Source organism: Magallana gigas, chromosome 3 (assembly GCF_963853765.1).
Source record: "Magallana gigas chromosome 3, xbMagGiga1.1, whole genome shotgun sequence".
Classification (NCBI taxonomy): domain Eukaryota; kingdom Metazoa; phylum Mollusca; class Bivalvia; order Ostreida; family Ostreidae; genus Magallana; species Magallana gigas.
This window is the reverse complement of record NC_088855.1, coordinates 27,214,959-27,228,489: the sequence shown is the minus strand read 5'-3', so window position 1 is coordinate 27,228,489 and position 13,531 is coordinate 27,214,959. Positions and strand designations below refer to the sequence as shown.

Below are 13,531 nucleotides of genomic sequence, written 5' to 3'. Positions count from 1 at the left end.
TGCTTTACATGAATAAGAGATAGAAAAATCAGCTTGAAAAAGATTTTAGTGGTATATTGAACCTATGTAAACAAAAACAGGATACGAGCCTTGTTTACATTACAAAGAATTGTGAGCCCTGTATCTTGCTTATAACTCAACGACTGACTCTCAAATTTCATATGATCAATAGAAATGCATTTCTAAAGCATTGTAAATAATGAAACAGAAAAAAAGATTTTGACCAAAATCGTGACCATGCCCCTTTCAAGGGGCATGGTCATGATTTTTGTCAAAAATTGTTTTTTCAATTTTAATGTTTACAATTTTTTTAACAGTGAGGTATTTTTAATAAGCAACCAAAATTTGATTGACATTTGTTGAGTACTAAGCGAAATACAGAGCTTAGAATTCTTCACTATGTAATCAAAGCTTTTGTTTACATTTTGAATGTTGACGTAAAAATTCCAGTTTTAGACCTAAAATGAATGTGTTAATCGTTAGTAACTGTTTATTTATGCTTCAAACGAATAAGCTTGAAAAAGATTTTTTACTGGTACAATCGATTTCAAACAGGTGGTAATATTTCTCTTCTGGATGTAAAGTTTTAGGCCAGTCATTGAACAATAGCATTGCAAAAGGTAACGCCCACCGATCCCGAAGAAAGCAAAAACGATTGACTGCATACACCCACTTGAACGTGTTCAATACACAAACTCCTGTAATACATTTTCACACACACACACGCACGCGCGCGCGTGCGTTCATGTGTGTGTGTTAAAGACAATTCTCAAAAACATGAACAAGTACAAGTTTTCGAAGTTAATGAATAAATTGATAATAACAAGTACAAATAAACAATTCTTAGGTTTCATTTTTTTCAGTGCACTTTCATGAAAAATATTGATATACCGATATACCTGACTGTACATGTACACGAATTACACATTCAAATTGCATTGTCATACATTGAGATATCCTGTTTGTCGGTAAAACTGCCTGATATCATTTGATAAAATATCCTTCAAGGCTTGTGTTATGGCAAATTTTAGACTTACGTGTAAATATGGTAAATATTTTTCTTGCGACAATATTTTTTAAGTTTAAGAAAACAATTTCGTCCATAAATTTAATTTGGTGTGTGTTTTTTGTTTGGCAAATGTCAATGTAAGCTTGACTATAAATCATGCTATCATTTGTAAACCTTTCACTGCGAGAGTACTTTAGCCTTTTGTATGTGAATTTTAGGTTTTTCAATATACAACGGTTTATAGTTGGTAGAGATACCTCTCCAGACACGGGGTAATATCTTCTTAGTTTTTCTTGAATTTCTTTGCATGACATGGACGGAGTTTCTCGCTTTAAACATTCAATAAATCTTTGGTCTGGTTCCGTAAGTTTACGTGGTCCGCTTTTGTTTCGCATTTTTTCGGTGCATGTTCCGTGCTCAACAAAACGTCGCCAGATTTTATTTACCGTTTTCACCGAAACTTTAAATTTTTTTGCAGTGGCACTTAATGCTCCCCAGGGTACCTTACCACTTGCACTGTCACATCCACGGTCAATTATATCCTGAATTAGCAAAGATCTTAAGTCAGTACTTAGTCCAATGCCTTGTTGGTACTCTCTTCCATACATGTTCCTTTTCGTGCACATAGTGTGATATTTAAAATGTTCACCAAAGAAATAAAAAATGATATATCAACCAGTTGGCACCAACTGTAAAATTAATGAATATCCAATGATGTCCAAATTCTGAGTAAATCTCCGATTCTTCTGGTACATGTAGTTATCGTGAATTACAAAGAAACCTAAATTTAAATAACAATATACATGTACATGTAGCAACCCCCTATTTTTGGTTAATGGTTTGTCCTATTTTGACTGTTGTTCATGAACTATCCCAATTTTAAAAAGAAACCCGTGAATTTATTGGCAAAACATAAAACGCAGAACATGGATAAAGAAGTACAAATTGAATACGGTCCTGGACGGGTATAAAAATTCAAAATATCCGATGTACCATGCACACATCACGAATTCATTTGTGACATACAGTGCCGGATTCCTTTTCTAAGAAACATTGACTTTGGGGTTAAATACCTTGACGACGAGGATACGTGGATTATAATGTACAGTGACATGTGCGTGGAGGAGGTATTCAGGAGTGCCAGACCAATCGCTGCGACCAATTTTAGGAGGTTAAAAATACAGACATACGTAGAAAACCAGCCACCTGTCGACACTAAAAAAGAGGAGACACAGAAAGAATTGGTTAAAAACATTGCAAATAAATCAGCGACAGTAAGCAGTCCATGCCCCCTACATGTATTTATAATATGACCCCCATGCAGGTAGAATTAGAGAGTGCACACGAACATCTTGCTCAATAAGAACTAAAATACTCAAATCCTGGTTTAAAGCCCGATAAACCAAAGGGTCAATGTCTCAGCATCTTCGCTAGCCAAGGGTTTTCGGTCCACTTTGCTCCCCATAAACCCTTGGCGGATTTCATTACGAAAACTCGGTGATGTGGTGGCGCTATCTAGCGAGCAACTTGAGTTGTGCCCCTTGCATATTTACATTTTAATCGAATTAAACAACGGGTTTTTTTATACACTATGGCATTAATACAACTTGAAAACATGTTGACTACCGAATATCGGAACATAATTAACGATGCTATTAAATACGAATTAAGTTATAACCTAGGGAAAGCACGGAATGTTTTATTCGTAGTGTTTTGTAAGGATCTGTACCGGGAGTGAAAAAGTCGCTGATTTCCTATATGAAAGCTTTCATGCCATAAAACCCGGTATCTTTGTCGTGAATAATGCGAACCAAAAAAATAAAATAAAACAGAGCTCATTGAACCTTTAAAAGCAATAACCATAAGCAGGAACGAATATACTAACAGGATAGGCAACTTCTACATTCGCCATGTTTACTTCCCATGCATTCACGCGAGCATTGACAAGTTTGCAGAACTATGTATAATCCCAGTAAAATATATAGGTTTTTAAAGCGATCTGGTTAGACCATCGTTGGGGAGGCACTGTACGCGAGAACTTGTGCCTCAACTTGTTAAAAGCACCGAATGTTTTACCAAAGATCACACATGTGTTTTCTTTTAAAGTTTATATTTACAAGCACTGCGATTGGATCAGCTACTCGCAGCTGCAGCCAATCATAAAACGGAGCTTGTCACCGAGTTTTCGTAATGAAATCCGCCAAGGGTTTATGGGGAGCAAAGTGGACCGAAAACCCTTGGCTAGCGAAGATGATGTCTCAGTGCCATTTGCGCCTTAAGCTTGGACACACCAAGAGAAATTGTGATTACGGAGTATGTGAAGGACCACACATATCTGGTGACATAGATAAACATGATATTGAGAAAAAGCAATTGTAAGACGCGTCGCAAAATGTCAAAACAATTAACAGAGACTTAGAAAAGTTGAAACAAAGTCTTGTATCAAAAAAAGAAATACACAGAGAAACCTGTCAGTCTTTTTTTAGTCAAGTTATTCCTTGCCAATACCAATATCGACAAATATTATCCTGTGGGATCCTTTGGCCTACGGGCCTTAAATATGACGGCTGTTCAGCCAGACATGGCAATTTTAGTAAAACATTACCGCGGAAAAGTACCTGGAAATCTAGAAGTGGAGTGTGGGCGTTTTCAAAATATTATCAAAGATAATCAAACAGAAACTGATCTTAAAAATTTCAAAGACCCTGTAAGAAGTTTCATGGAGAAAAAAGGTGTTAATTTTCCATCTTTTCCACAGGATACCCGTAAAGGCGAAAAACTACTTGTACCACTAGATTCTGGAATTCGAATTACGTCTGAATGTCATAATTGCACCCAAAATCCCGTCAGCCACGTAACCGATCGAGATGATCTTCCCCTGAAGAAAAGAAAACTTTAAGACTTCGATATTCTTCGTTATTACTTTTCTGGTTGATTAAAAAAAAGACGTGTGTGTATCATGTAAGACACTTAGTCTAGACATTTAATTTCAATAAACTAACAGGTAGTTACTTATATACTATACGAATTTTGTTTTATTCAGTATAAAATTGCAAGTTTTACGTAAATCACCTAATCACCTATTTTACTCAAATGTAAAATATTTGCTTTGCACAAAAAGCAATGCCTAAAAATAAAATGTACGACTTTGAATTTTACTTTTGCCAAGATTTTTCATTATTTTTAAGGGGATTCATTTTTTTCTTAATTTTATAAAATTGAATGAGACATGTCCATTTATCAGCAACAAATTAAGGAAGCGCGATTACACATTAATTTAGAATTGACATATGGGAAAAGATATAATGTCCAGGTAGCGCTGTGGTAAGCGCATTCGCATTTCACCGCTGCGATCCAAGTACGATCCTCGTGATCAGTAGTGGTTGCATGTGAGAGGATATAGTGGTCGCCCGCTCGGACACGTGGGTTTTCTCCGTGTACTTGGCTTCCTCTCAATTTTATACACTGAGTGGACTAGAAGACGTCATCAGTTCCTTATACGTTCCAGTGGGTAAACACAGTCAATCGTTTTTGCTTTCTTCGGGATCGGTGGGCGTTACCTTTTGCAATGCTATTGTTTAATGACAGGCGTAAACTTTTCATCCAGAAGAGAAATCTGTTTGAAATCGATGAACAAAAACAGGACACGTTTACAGCCTTGTTTACATGACGAAGAGTTGTGTGCCCTGTATATTGCTTAAAACTCATCGACTGGAACCCAAATTTCATTTGATCATTAAAAATGCATTCCTAAAGCATTTACATGTATACTACTGTATTAAAATAATAGACTCGAATTTTTAAGCTTTAATACCGATAAATCGGAAGAGTATTGCCTTTTGTTTTATATATTTTAAACATCATTCATTGGTACTTGAAGATTACCAATTTGTTTTTATTTTTTCTCAATCAAGCTTAGCTTATAAATAATCAGTGAAAATTCCTCAAAAAATTCCGGAAATCATCTGGATTTTTTAGTTTTTACAATCTAGGGAATGCGCAATACATTCACGCTGACGGGATCTTTAGTTTATGTTTCCACAAAATCATATTTGCATTAAAAAAATCAGAAACGATAGTACAAATACGTGTAAATTTTCATTGGAAATTTAATTGCAATATATTCTGTTCATATATATATACTTATTTTATGATTCCTTATGAGAGAAATTATAGAATAACAAATATACATATTTACTTAGTACTTAGCCTACTTTTGTGTTCCTGTATCTCTTAGGAGAGTGAAGATATAATGTATAGATTGTTTTATCGTTAAAATGAAAAAAATATATTTATGCCCTACGGACCCGGTTTTACGATATAATGCGTTCCGTGTATTGTCTCTGTAGCAAAGAAAATACGTGTACGTTGTTGAAAAGGTGTAGAATTTTTACACACCTTGTAAATACCTTTCATCTAAATATTTAATCCATAGATTAAATGTTTAGATGAAAGGTATTTACAGTCAGTCTCAAAATGGTTTATTATTATTAATTTGACTGTTATTTTCAATGCTTCTTCATTAATTTTCTCCAAAATCGTTGCGGGGCGATTCTGCAATTTTTTGTTACATTACGGGTATATGTGAGGCATTAATGATAAATGGTTACATTGAAATTAATGTTAAAACAGGCTTGGCCCCAGTGGATGTATTTATTTTGTAAATGCCGCTATGCAATGTCAACCCGTGCACGCACGGGTCAAAGTCTAGTTGTAGATAATAAAAACAAAAACAAAATTGACCAAAATCGTGACCATGCCCCTTTAACATATGATGAATATTTATAATGAAAACAAAAGATGCAAAATAAAATGGTATAATTTGTTTTGAAAGGTTTTAATTACTTTTTCATCTTTTGTAGTGGTTATTGACGATCTTTTAAATGTAATATATCAAATCAGTAAGTACAACGATTTTACCTTTTTATCTAAGCATATTTATTTCATTGACAAGTTTATACGCTCTAAGCCTGTAAAGAAATTTAAGACTATCATCTTAGCTCCTATCACAATAATATTAGAAATATCTTTTTTCAGCCGAAACAGAATGTTTGCAGATGTTGACAGGTATTTTTTTAAACTGCTTTTTTTATCTTATTTTAACCGCCACGTACAAAATAATCGAACAAAAGAGCACTTTTTGAAATCCCATTATCAAAGGGAAATATAATTACTAATTACGGTAACTTGTATTTTTTATGTGGCAAAATATAATCAACGAAAAATTCTCATCTGGCGTAATGCAGTCTCTTAGTTCAAGATGTAAATTATAAATAAAGGCATCTTTAAATAACGTTTGCTTCAAAAATTGTTATCTTTTGTGACTACTGCCTGAATAATCTTCATTTAAATATACGTTTTTTAAACATGCTCATTTTCATTTCAATTCATTTGGGTTATGGTTTATCGATAAGCAATTTTCTTTTAACTCATAACACGTTGTATACCTTGGTTTAATCAATAGAATTCATCAGATAGAGGTTCTTAATTTTGTATTTAATTAGTCTCTCACAGATTGTGACATGTTCCGAAGAGTGGAACAATGTTTCGTTGCCAGGCGTGGATCTTTAGACCAAACAAGTTCTTTTTAGAACAACATAAACAGAATTAATTGTCTAATAAGTCAGTTGACTTCTCCATCTATTGAAGGAGGCTGGAGGGTCAACAAATTAATCAGATTTTTCTTAAACTCTGAAATATGAAAACTTTGGCCATAAACTACGATTTAGTAGAGAAGAAATGCCAATATTTTAGTTTTACAAAATATATTATAATAATAATAATAATAATAATATTAATAATATAATAATTTTTCTATACTTTTATACAGAGCTCTTCTTTTAATAAGATTAAAATACTCTAAAAAAAATTACAGCGACCATCGGTTTAAGACATTTTATTTTAAAATAAAAAAAATTCAGGCACGTAGCACCACGGGAATGGGTGGCTTCATCATCCCCATTTTTTCACAAATGACATTTATTTCAGACTTGGGAGCATGCAAAAATAAACCTTTAAAATCCACACACACACACACACACACACACACACACACACACACACACACATATATATATATATATATATATATATATATATATATATATATATATATATGTATATATATATATATATGTATATATATAAAGACAACACAGAGTAAAATAAGCACATTTTTAAAATTCTAAACATTTGTCTGTGTGTCAACATTTTTAAGTTTTAATTAAAATTCAAAATTAAATTTTAAAATGTGTCTGTGTGTTAACATTTTTAAAATTTCCTTTATATAAAACCGGACAATGCGATATTTTTTGGATTTAACTCTATGTATATATATATATATATATATATATATATATATATATATATATATATATATATATATATATATATATATATATATATATATATATATATATATATATATAATTCAAAAATTTGGTCGTGTTTATCAACATGTTGCCCCTCTTCCACCTGAATTCTTCCCTCTCCCTTGATACAGGTATTGAGGTTTTGTGGATAGTGTTTATTAATCCTATTCAAATAGGCTAAATGTGCTTATTTTATCTTCTTGTGTTGTCGCACAATACACAGGAGCCAGACCCGTTTTGACATTAATTTCAATGTTTCCATAATAAAGATTTGTTGTTGCATTGATATTAATGTCAAAAAGAGCTTGGCCCCTGTGGCATAATACTAATCCCCGGCAATAATATTGAAATAAAATATTATTATATTAAACTGTAAAGATGATTTTTTTTTTTGGGGGGGGGGCGACAATGAATGGCCACATCAATGTTTTTTCTCTTGTTTACTATGTCAGTTGGTCAAACAACTACAATATCTACGACGACTGGGGGACAGGACATGACGTCAACCGCATACACGACAACATCAATCAATGAACAAACAACACGTACCGAAGCATCCGTGACAGGGGGTATGATTTGTATAGTATTAAGGAGCATGTAAATAGTTATATTGTTTTCTATAACCAACAAAACGTTTTGAAGACGTTTATTTTAATTTTCATTCTGTATATAATATACACATTGTACACATAAAATATCAAACACCATACCAGTTTAACTTTGTTAGTTAGTCAAACAACTACACTATTAACAGCGACAACCGGGGGACAGGACATGACGTCAACTGCATACACGACAACGTCAACCAATGAGCAAACAACACGTTCTGGGGCATCTTCGTCAGACGGTATGTTTTGTATAATATTTCAGAACTGGTTTTAATTTTTTTATCAAGCTTTTAAAATGGTAAGTGTTTAAATGAGAAAAAACCAATTTGTTTTCTTACCAGACAGACAGACAGACAAACAGATAGATAGATAGATAGATAGATAGATAGATAGATAGATAAATAGTTAGATAGATAGAAAAAAGATGGATATATTTATTTATTTAGCGTTATGCTACTTAAAATGGTTTGTATCTTTATAAACAAGTTGTATGTAGATTCTTTTCAGGCTTATAAGCTTTTAATAACTTTAAAAGATAGTGAATTTGTATTTAATTGTATTTAATCAATCCGGGAGGGGACAATAGACAAATTGTTATAATTAAGTGGTTAAGATCTTTTAATGTAAACATGCCATATTTGGGAGTTGATTTTAATCAACTCTCCTACGCAGTTACTCTGGCAAACCGAAACTGAAACAGTATTTGGACCTAAGCACAAATCATCACCACTGTCAAGTCTTAGTTCTTGAACATAATAGAAAAATTTGATGTAATGTATGCTGAAGCATTGTTTTTCAAGGAAACTAATTTTTAAATACTTTGAAAATAGTCAGATTTTATATAAATTAATACGAACAATTTAGATATTTTTGTACTCTCATGTATTGCTACGTCAGAGTTTAATATTGTTTCTTTCAACCAAACGCTCGGCTGTCTCCGTAAATCTCCGACAAACATAGAGGCTCTCTTGCTTGTCGGATATTAACAGAGACAGCTGAGCGTCTGGTTGAACGAGACTGGAGTTCAATATCAATAGTGCTTGGATCCATACAATTTTTAGAACTTTTTCGATTACTAATACATAGTTTGAAATCTTTCTTTAAATATAACACAACATAATTCATATGGGGTTTCTCTAAATTCTTGTTTGAAAAGTCTAATTAAAATTCATATTTTAAAAAAGTGTGTAATTTAAATACAGACTAGAAAGTAATTGCCACGCAAGATAAGTTGATTTTAAAATAAATGATAATCGATAAAATCAACTCCCGTTAGTACTTCAGTACTTTGATTTAAAATTTATTTCTTATCGACGTCAAAGCACATACGGATATATTTCAATGTACATAATTTCCTTTTTCGCTGTTTTTGTTATAAGCACAATTTATTGTATATTCGTCCGTTTAATTTTCGCCCTTTCGCCTCGCCAAACATTCCATTTTTATATTCAATAAAATGTTTTAAGATAATTACACATCGTACATGTGAATTATCAAACACCGTTCTAGATAATTATGCCACTACTTAGTTGACAGTTTCTTACACATCTACGATACAGTTGAAAACAATAATAAATGTAAAACATCAAATATACTGTAGCATGTCCAAAAAACTCAAATATCGTAAGACAAACAATAACGTAACGAGTTGGTGACAATTGTGCATATTGTGCAAACTTTTCTATTGGGAGGGGAAGGGAAGTATTGAATTTTCCAAGACAATTTTTTAAATGTATCGATATATGCATGTATTCAATAACAATAAAAGTACCGGTATTTTTTGTGCTAGGAATTTATTATTAATTTTGCTAATTTAAAACTCCCGATATCATCATACTTATCCAACGTAATATTCTTTTCATTGCAGCTATGTGTCCTTGTCAATGTGAGTATTTTGATAAGATCGAGTACTGGGCCCAGGAAAGTAACCAGCTAAAACAGTATGAAGAACTGAGCAAGAAACTGGCTGAAATCAAAGATATCCTGAAAATGGAAACAAAAAACCTAAGCTCCTTTGTTAATAAGAAGATAAGCGCGGCCGATGATCGTCCGTCTGCGGTTGCCACCGGGTACTTAGGGGCTGGCATCATCACCATTGTGCTGGCTGGCATAGTCTTGCTTGATCTTCCTGTGATTATTCAGCAAGCTAGGTTCTTATTCAGGGACATCAAACGAATGTGCGTTCGCACACAATAACTAAATTTCTACGTTGATGAGCCTAACCCTTAAGCATAATGTTGTTTAAAAGCCATCATTTTTCTATATAATTATGTCTTCTATATGGTAATGAATAATTGTTTGCAGTGCCCAATCTCTTAGTGCGTTCAAAAACTTCAAAAACTTAGAGGCAAAAGCTAATTGGATATTTTCTTTTGGTAAAATTGTATTAGTTTTCTTTGATATAGAACATAAAGGTGTCGACATAAAATACCTGCCATCTCATTCTATCAATGGTACACATTGATCGAACTGTGCGAGTGTAGTTTAAGGATAGTCATTAGAAACGAGTCTCACTTTACAAGTTTTAAACGTAATGTTTAATTCATAGAGCTGGATGGACAAAGCAATTTTCAAACTCCTTCATAAAAACAGATATGTATAAAAATACAGGAAAGAATTATTTAAATTACTCTTAATTGAATTTTATTCTTTACGAAATAACAGAGTTGCTAAAAAATGTCGTCAAGGTTATCTACTATTATTGACTATCAAAGTTGAGTACCAGAGGAATCCTCAATTATATCAATAATCGTTAAAATTATTTTCGACCATTTTAAATTAAATTAACATTATTGATTGCCATAACTGAACGTTGTCATTAACCAATGTATTTTTCATCAGCTTATCAATTTACAAAGACTGCACGATAGATTTTCTTTATAACTAGTGCCTCTAACAAGATTCAAACAGAATTGCTTAATATATTTATATATACGATTGTACTCCCATACCATTACGTGTATCCGTTGATCTTTGTACTTTTAATGTTCAATATTGATTTATTGACACACTGTTTAAATTTTCACGGTAAAATACTAGTGAGTTGTTACAACTGGCATCCGGGCCGTTTGTATATCAATTTGTTTGTATGTTTGCTTGTATGTAATTTGCTTATTAGGGTAGGCTTGTCTTTCAATCCCTCCCTACTTGCAATAGGCAATCCTTCTTTATTTGTACCTGCCTGATGTTGAATGCGTGCGCTGTGCTTAAAAAAATCAAAATTATTTGAATAGGCATACAGACATTACAGGAAAATGCGCAATACCTTTGTTTTTAAATGTATGAGAATACAAAGTGTTTTTTTTAACTATTTATCGATAACCGGTCGCAAGTAGACCATATTTGGATGACGCATACAGAGTTAAAGGAATATTCAATTATAAGGCCCTTCTTCTTTTAACTGCTAGAAATTTCATAATGTGAAAATTGTTATTTATTTTGGTGATCAGCTTTTGCCGATCACAGTTTTGTCTGATCAGTTTTGTCCGGATGAGGCATCCGGCAAACTTCACTATTTGCGCACACATTATGCTTTTCATGCTTTGCTAACTTTAATGTGACGGCTTGTTAATGTAAAAATTTAATTATAGTATCATTAATAACTAAGGAAAAATATTCAAATGTATTTGACTTGAGATTTGAAAATGTATACAAAATGATTAAAGCATGTTTTGTGTTTCTTTAAATGGGTAATACTTTTGTTCGCAAGTACACCTTGTCTACTTAATGAAAGATACTTCGTTCCTTGCCATTTCGGAAAGCAACAAAACCGCGCGATTTATCCTATCTAATGCTTGTTGTACTTTTGGGGAAAAAACCAGTTTATGCTGACAACTGATTTCACATGCCGATTATTTCTTTAAAGGGAATGTTTGGATGTTAAGGGAAAGTGTAGACGTTTGTCAAAATTCACCAAATGTTGAATGTGAATCGAGTTTCAAACGAAATTCATAGTTTACAATTCAAATATTGCAGATCGGCATTACCAGAATAATGAAAAAGTAAGATTTGCAGCAATTTTGTACCGATGTCTTTAAAGAGGCATGGTCAAGATTTTGGTAATATTTTGTATTTTTGTTGCTAACAATGCTTTAGAAATGCAATTCCAATGATCAACAAAAATTTGAGAATCCGTCGGAGAGTAATAAGCAAGCTACAGAGCTCACAATTATCTTACATGTTTAACAAGCCTCGTGCGTTGTTTTTGTTTAAATTGGTTCAACAAACCATTAAACGTGTTTTTTAAGCTAATTTGTCTCTTTTCAAATTCTTTTTAAGCATAAATAAATACTTCATTGTGTTGAAAACTGTTTACTTCAACTTTTAAAACTTTAACAAAAGCTTTGTTTACCTGACAGATCAATAGAATTATGAGCTTTGTTTGTCGCTTAAAACACGACAAATGACACTCAAATTTTAGTTGACTATTACAAATGCCTTACTGAAGCACTGTAAACATTTAAAAGGGAAACATAAATTTTGACCATTTCAAATCGTGACCATTTCTATTTCGGTCAAATTCTATTTTTCTGTTTTTATTATTTACAATACTTTAGAAATGCATAAAACGGAGACATAACCACCAGATTCTGCAGCTTTTGCTTATTGATGAAATATATAAAATTATCGAAAATCGCCAGCTCTCTGGTTTTATTTCACTTAAAACAACTGAGAAAATCATCAGCTAATCTCATTGTCAATAAACAGCAAAATGTTATGCTGCATGTTGACACGGTGAAGTATGAGCAAGATAGGGAGAGTAAATATGCTTTGAAATTTCTTAACGTATTCTGATATGACATTGACCCTTGACCTAAAACGCTCATTCAATTATTCAAGGTCACTGCACACCCTTTGACCAAAGACAATCTATGGGTGAAGAATGAGCCAGATTGGACCAAGAAGAGAGAACATATTATCCCGAGAAGGATTTTTCAGATAATTCTGCTGTAAATTTAGACATAGAAACATGGTTTAAGGTCACTGCACACACTTGAAGATTTTGTAGGTTAAAAATATTCACACCAGGTGATTCATTTTGCCTTTGGAAATGTGGTACATCAGAATACAAAGTATATTTACATGTAGTAGCATCTTGATGGAAGAATAATCCACTAATTTTGCACTGTTTAACATAATCCGTAAAAATTAATGGTTTATGCAGAAGCAATTAGCACATTAATATGTTTGTATTATGAATTTTGGAATTAAAAAGGCATTTTATTAAAGAGCATTAAATTTCAATAGAATCGTAAAATAGAGCGCGTTAAATTTAATTAAAAGTTTTATTTTCAATAAAAAAAAAATATTCAGAGAATTTGTACTGAATGAGTCACATATTATTTGTTTATGACGTCGTAATATATCAACGTTGAATTAAAAACATTATTTATGTTTGAAAAGGAAATGACGAGACGGATATTTTTGGGCGAAGGCATAAAGTATCGGACACCTTATTGTTTCAGTGTTGATTATAAAATGTAGTTATAGCAGAATGTTTCCAATTTTATTTATGAATATTAAATTGGAAAGGGCAAAATGTT

General features: G+C 32.5%; 1 protein-coding gene across 1 annotated transcript; it reads left to right on the top strand.

The window, feature by feature from the left end:
- The first annotated feature begins 6,052 nt into the window (after positions 1-6,052).
- On the top strand, positions 6,053-13,140 carry LOC136273750 (uncharacterized). Its single transcript, XM_066079096.1, has 4 exons — positions 6,053-6,076; positions 7,833-7,949; positions 8,135-8,227; positions 9,856-13,140. Exons 1-4 carry the CDS (start codon positions 6,067-6,069, stop codon positions 10,182-10,184), a joined length of 549 nt encoding a protein of 182 aa, XP_065935168.1. The 5' UTR covers positions 6,053-6,066; the 3' UTR covers positions 10,185-13,140.
- Positions 13,141-13,531: the final 391 nt, after the last annotated feature.

Excerpts from the sequence above, each read along its gene's own strand:
- LOC136273750 (XM_066079096.1), top strand. Across the intron at positions 7,950-8,134 it reads CGAAGCATCCGTGACAGGGG|CGACAACCGGGGGACAGGAC; the intron begins GTATGATTTGTA and ends CACTATTAACAG. Across the intron at positions 8,228-9,855 it reads TGGGGCATCTTCGTCAGACG|CTATGTGTCCTTGTCAATGT; the intron begins GTATGTTTTGTA and ends TTTTCATTGCAG.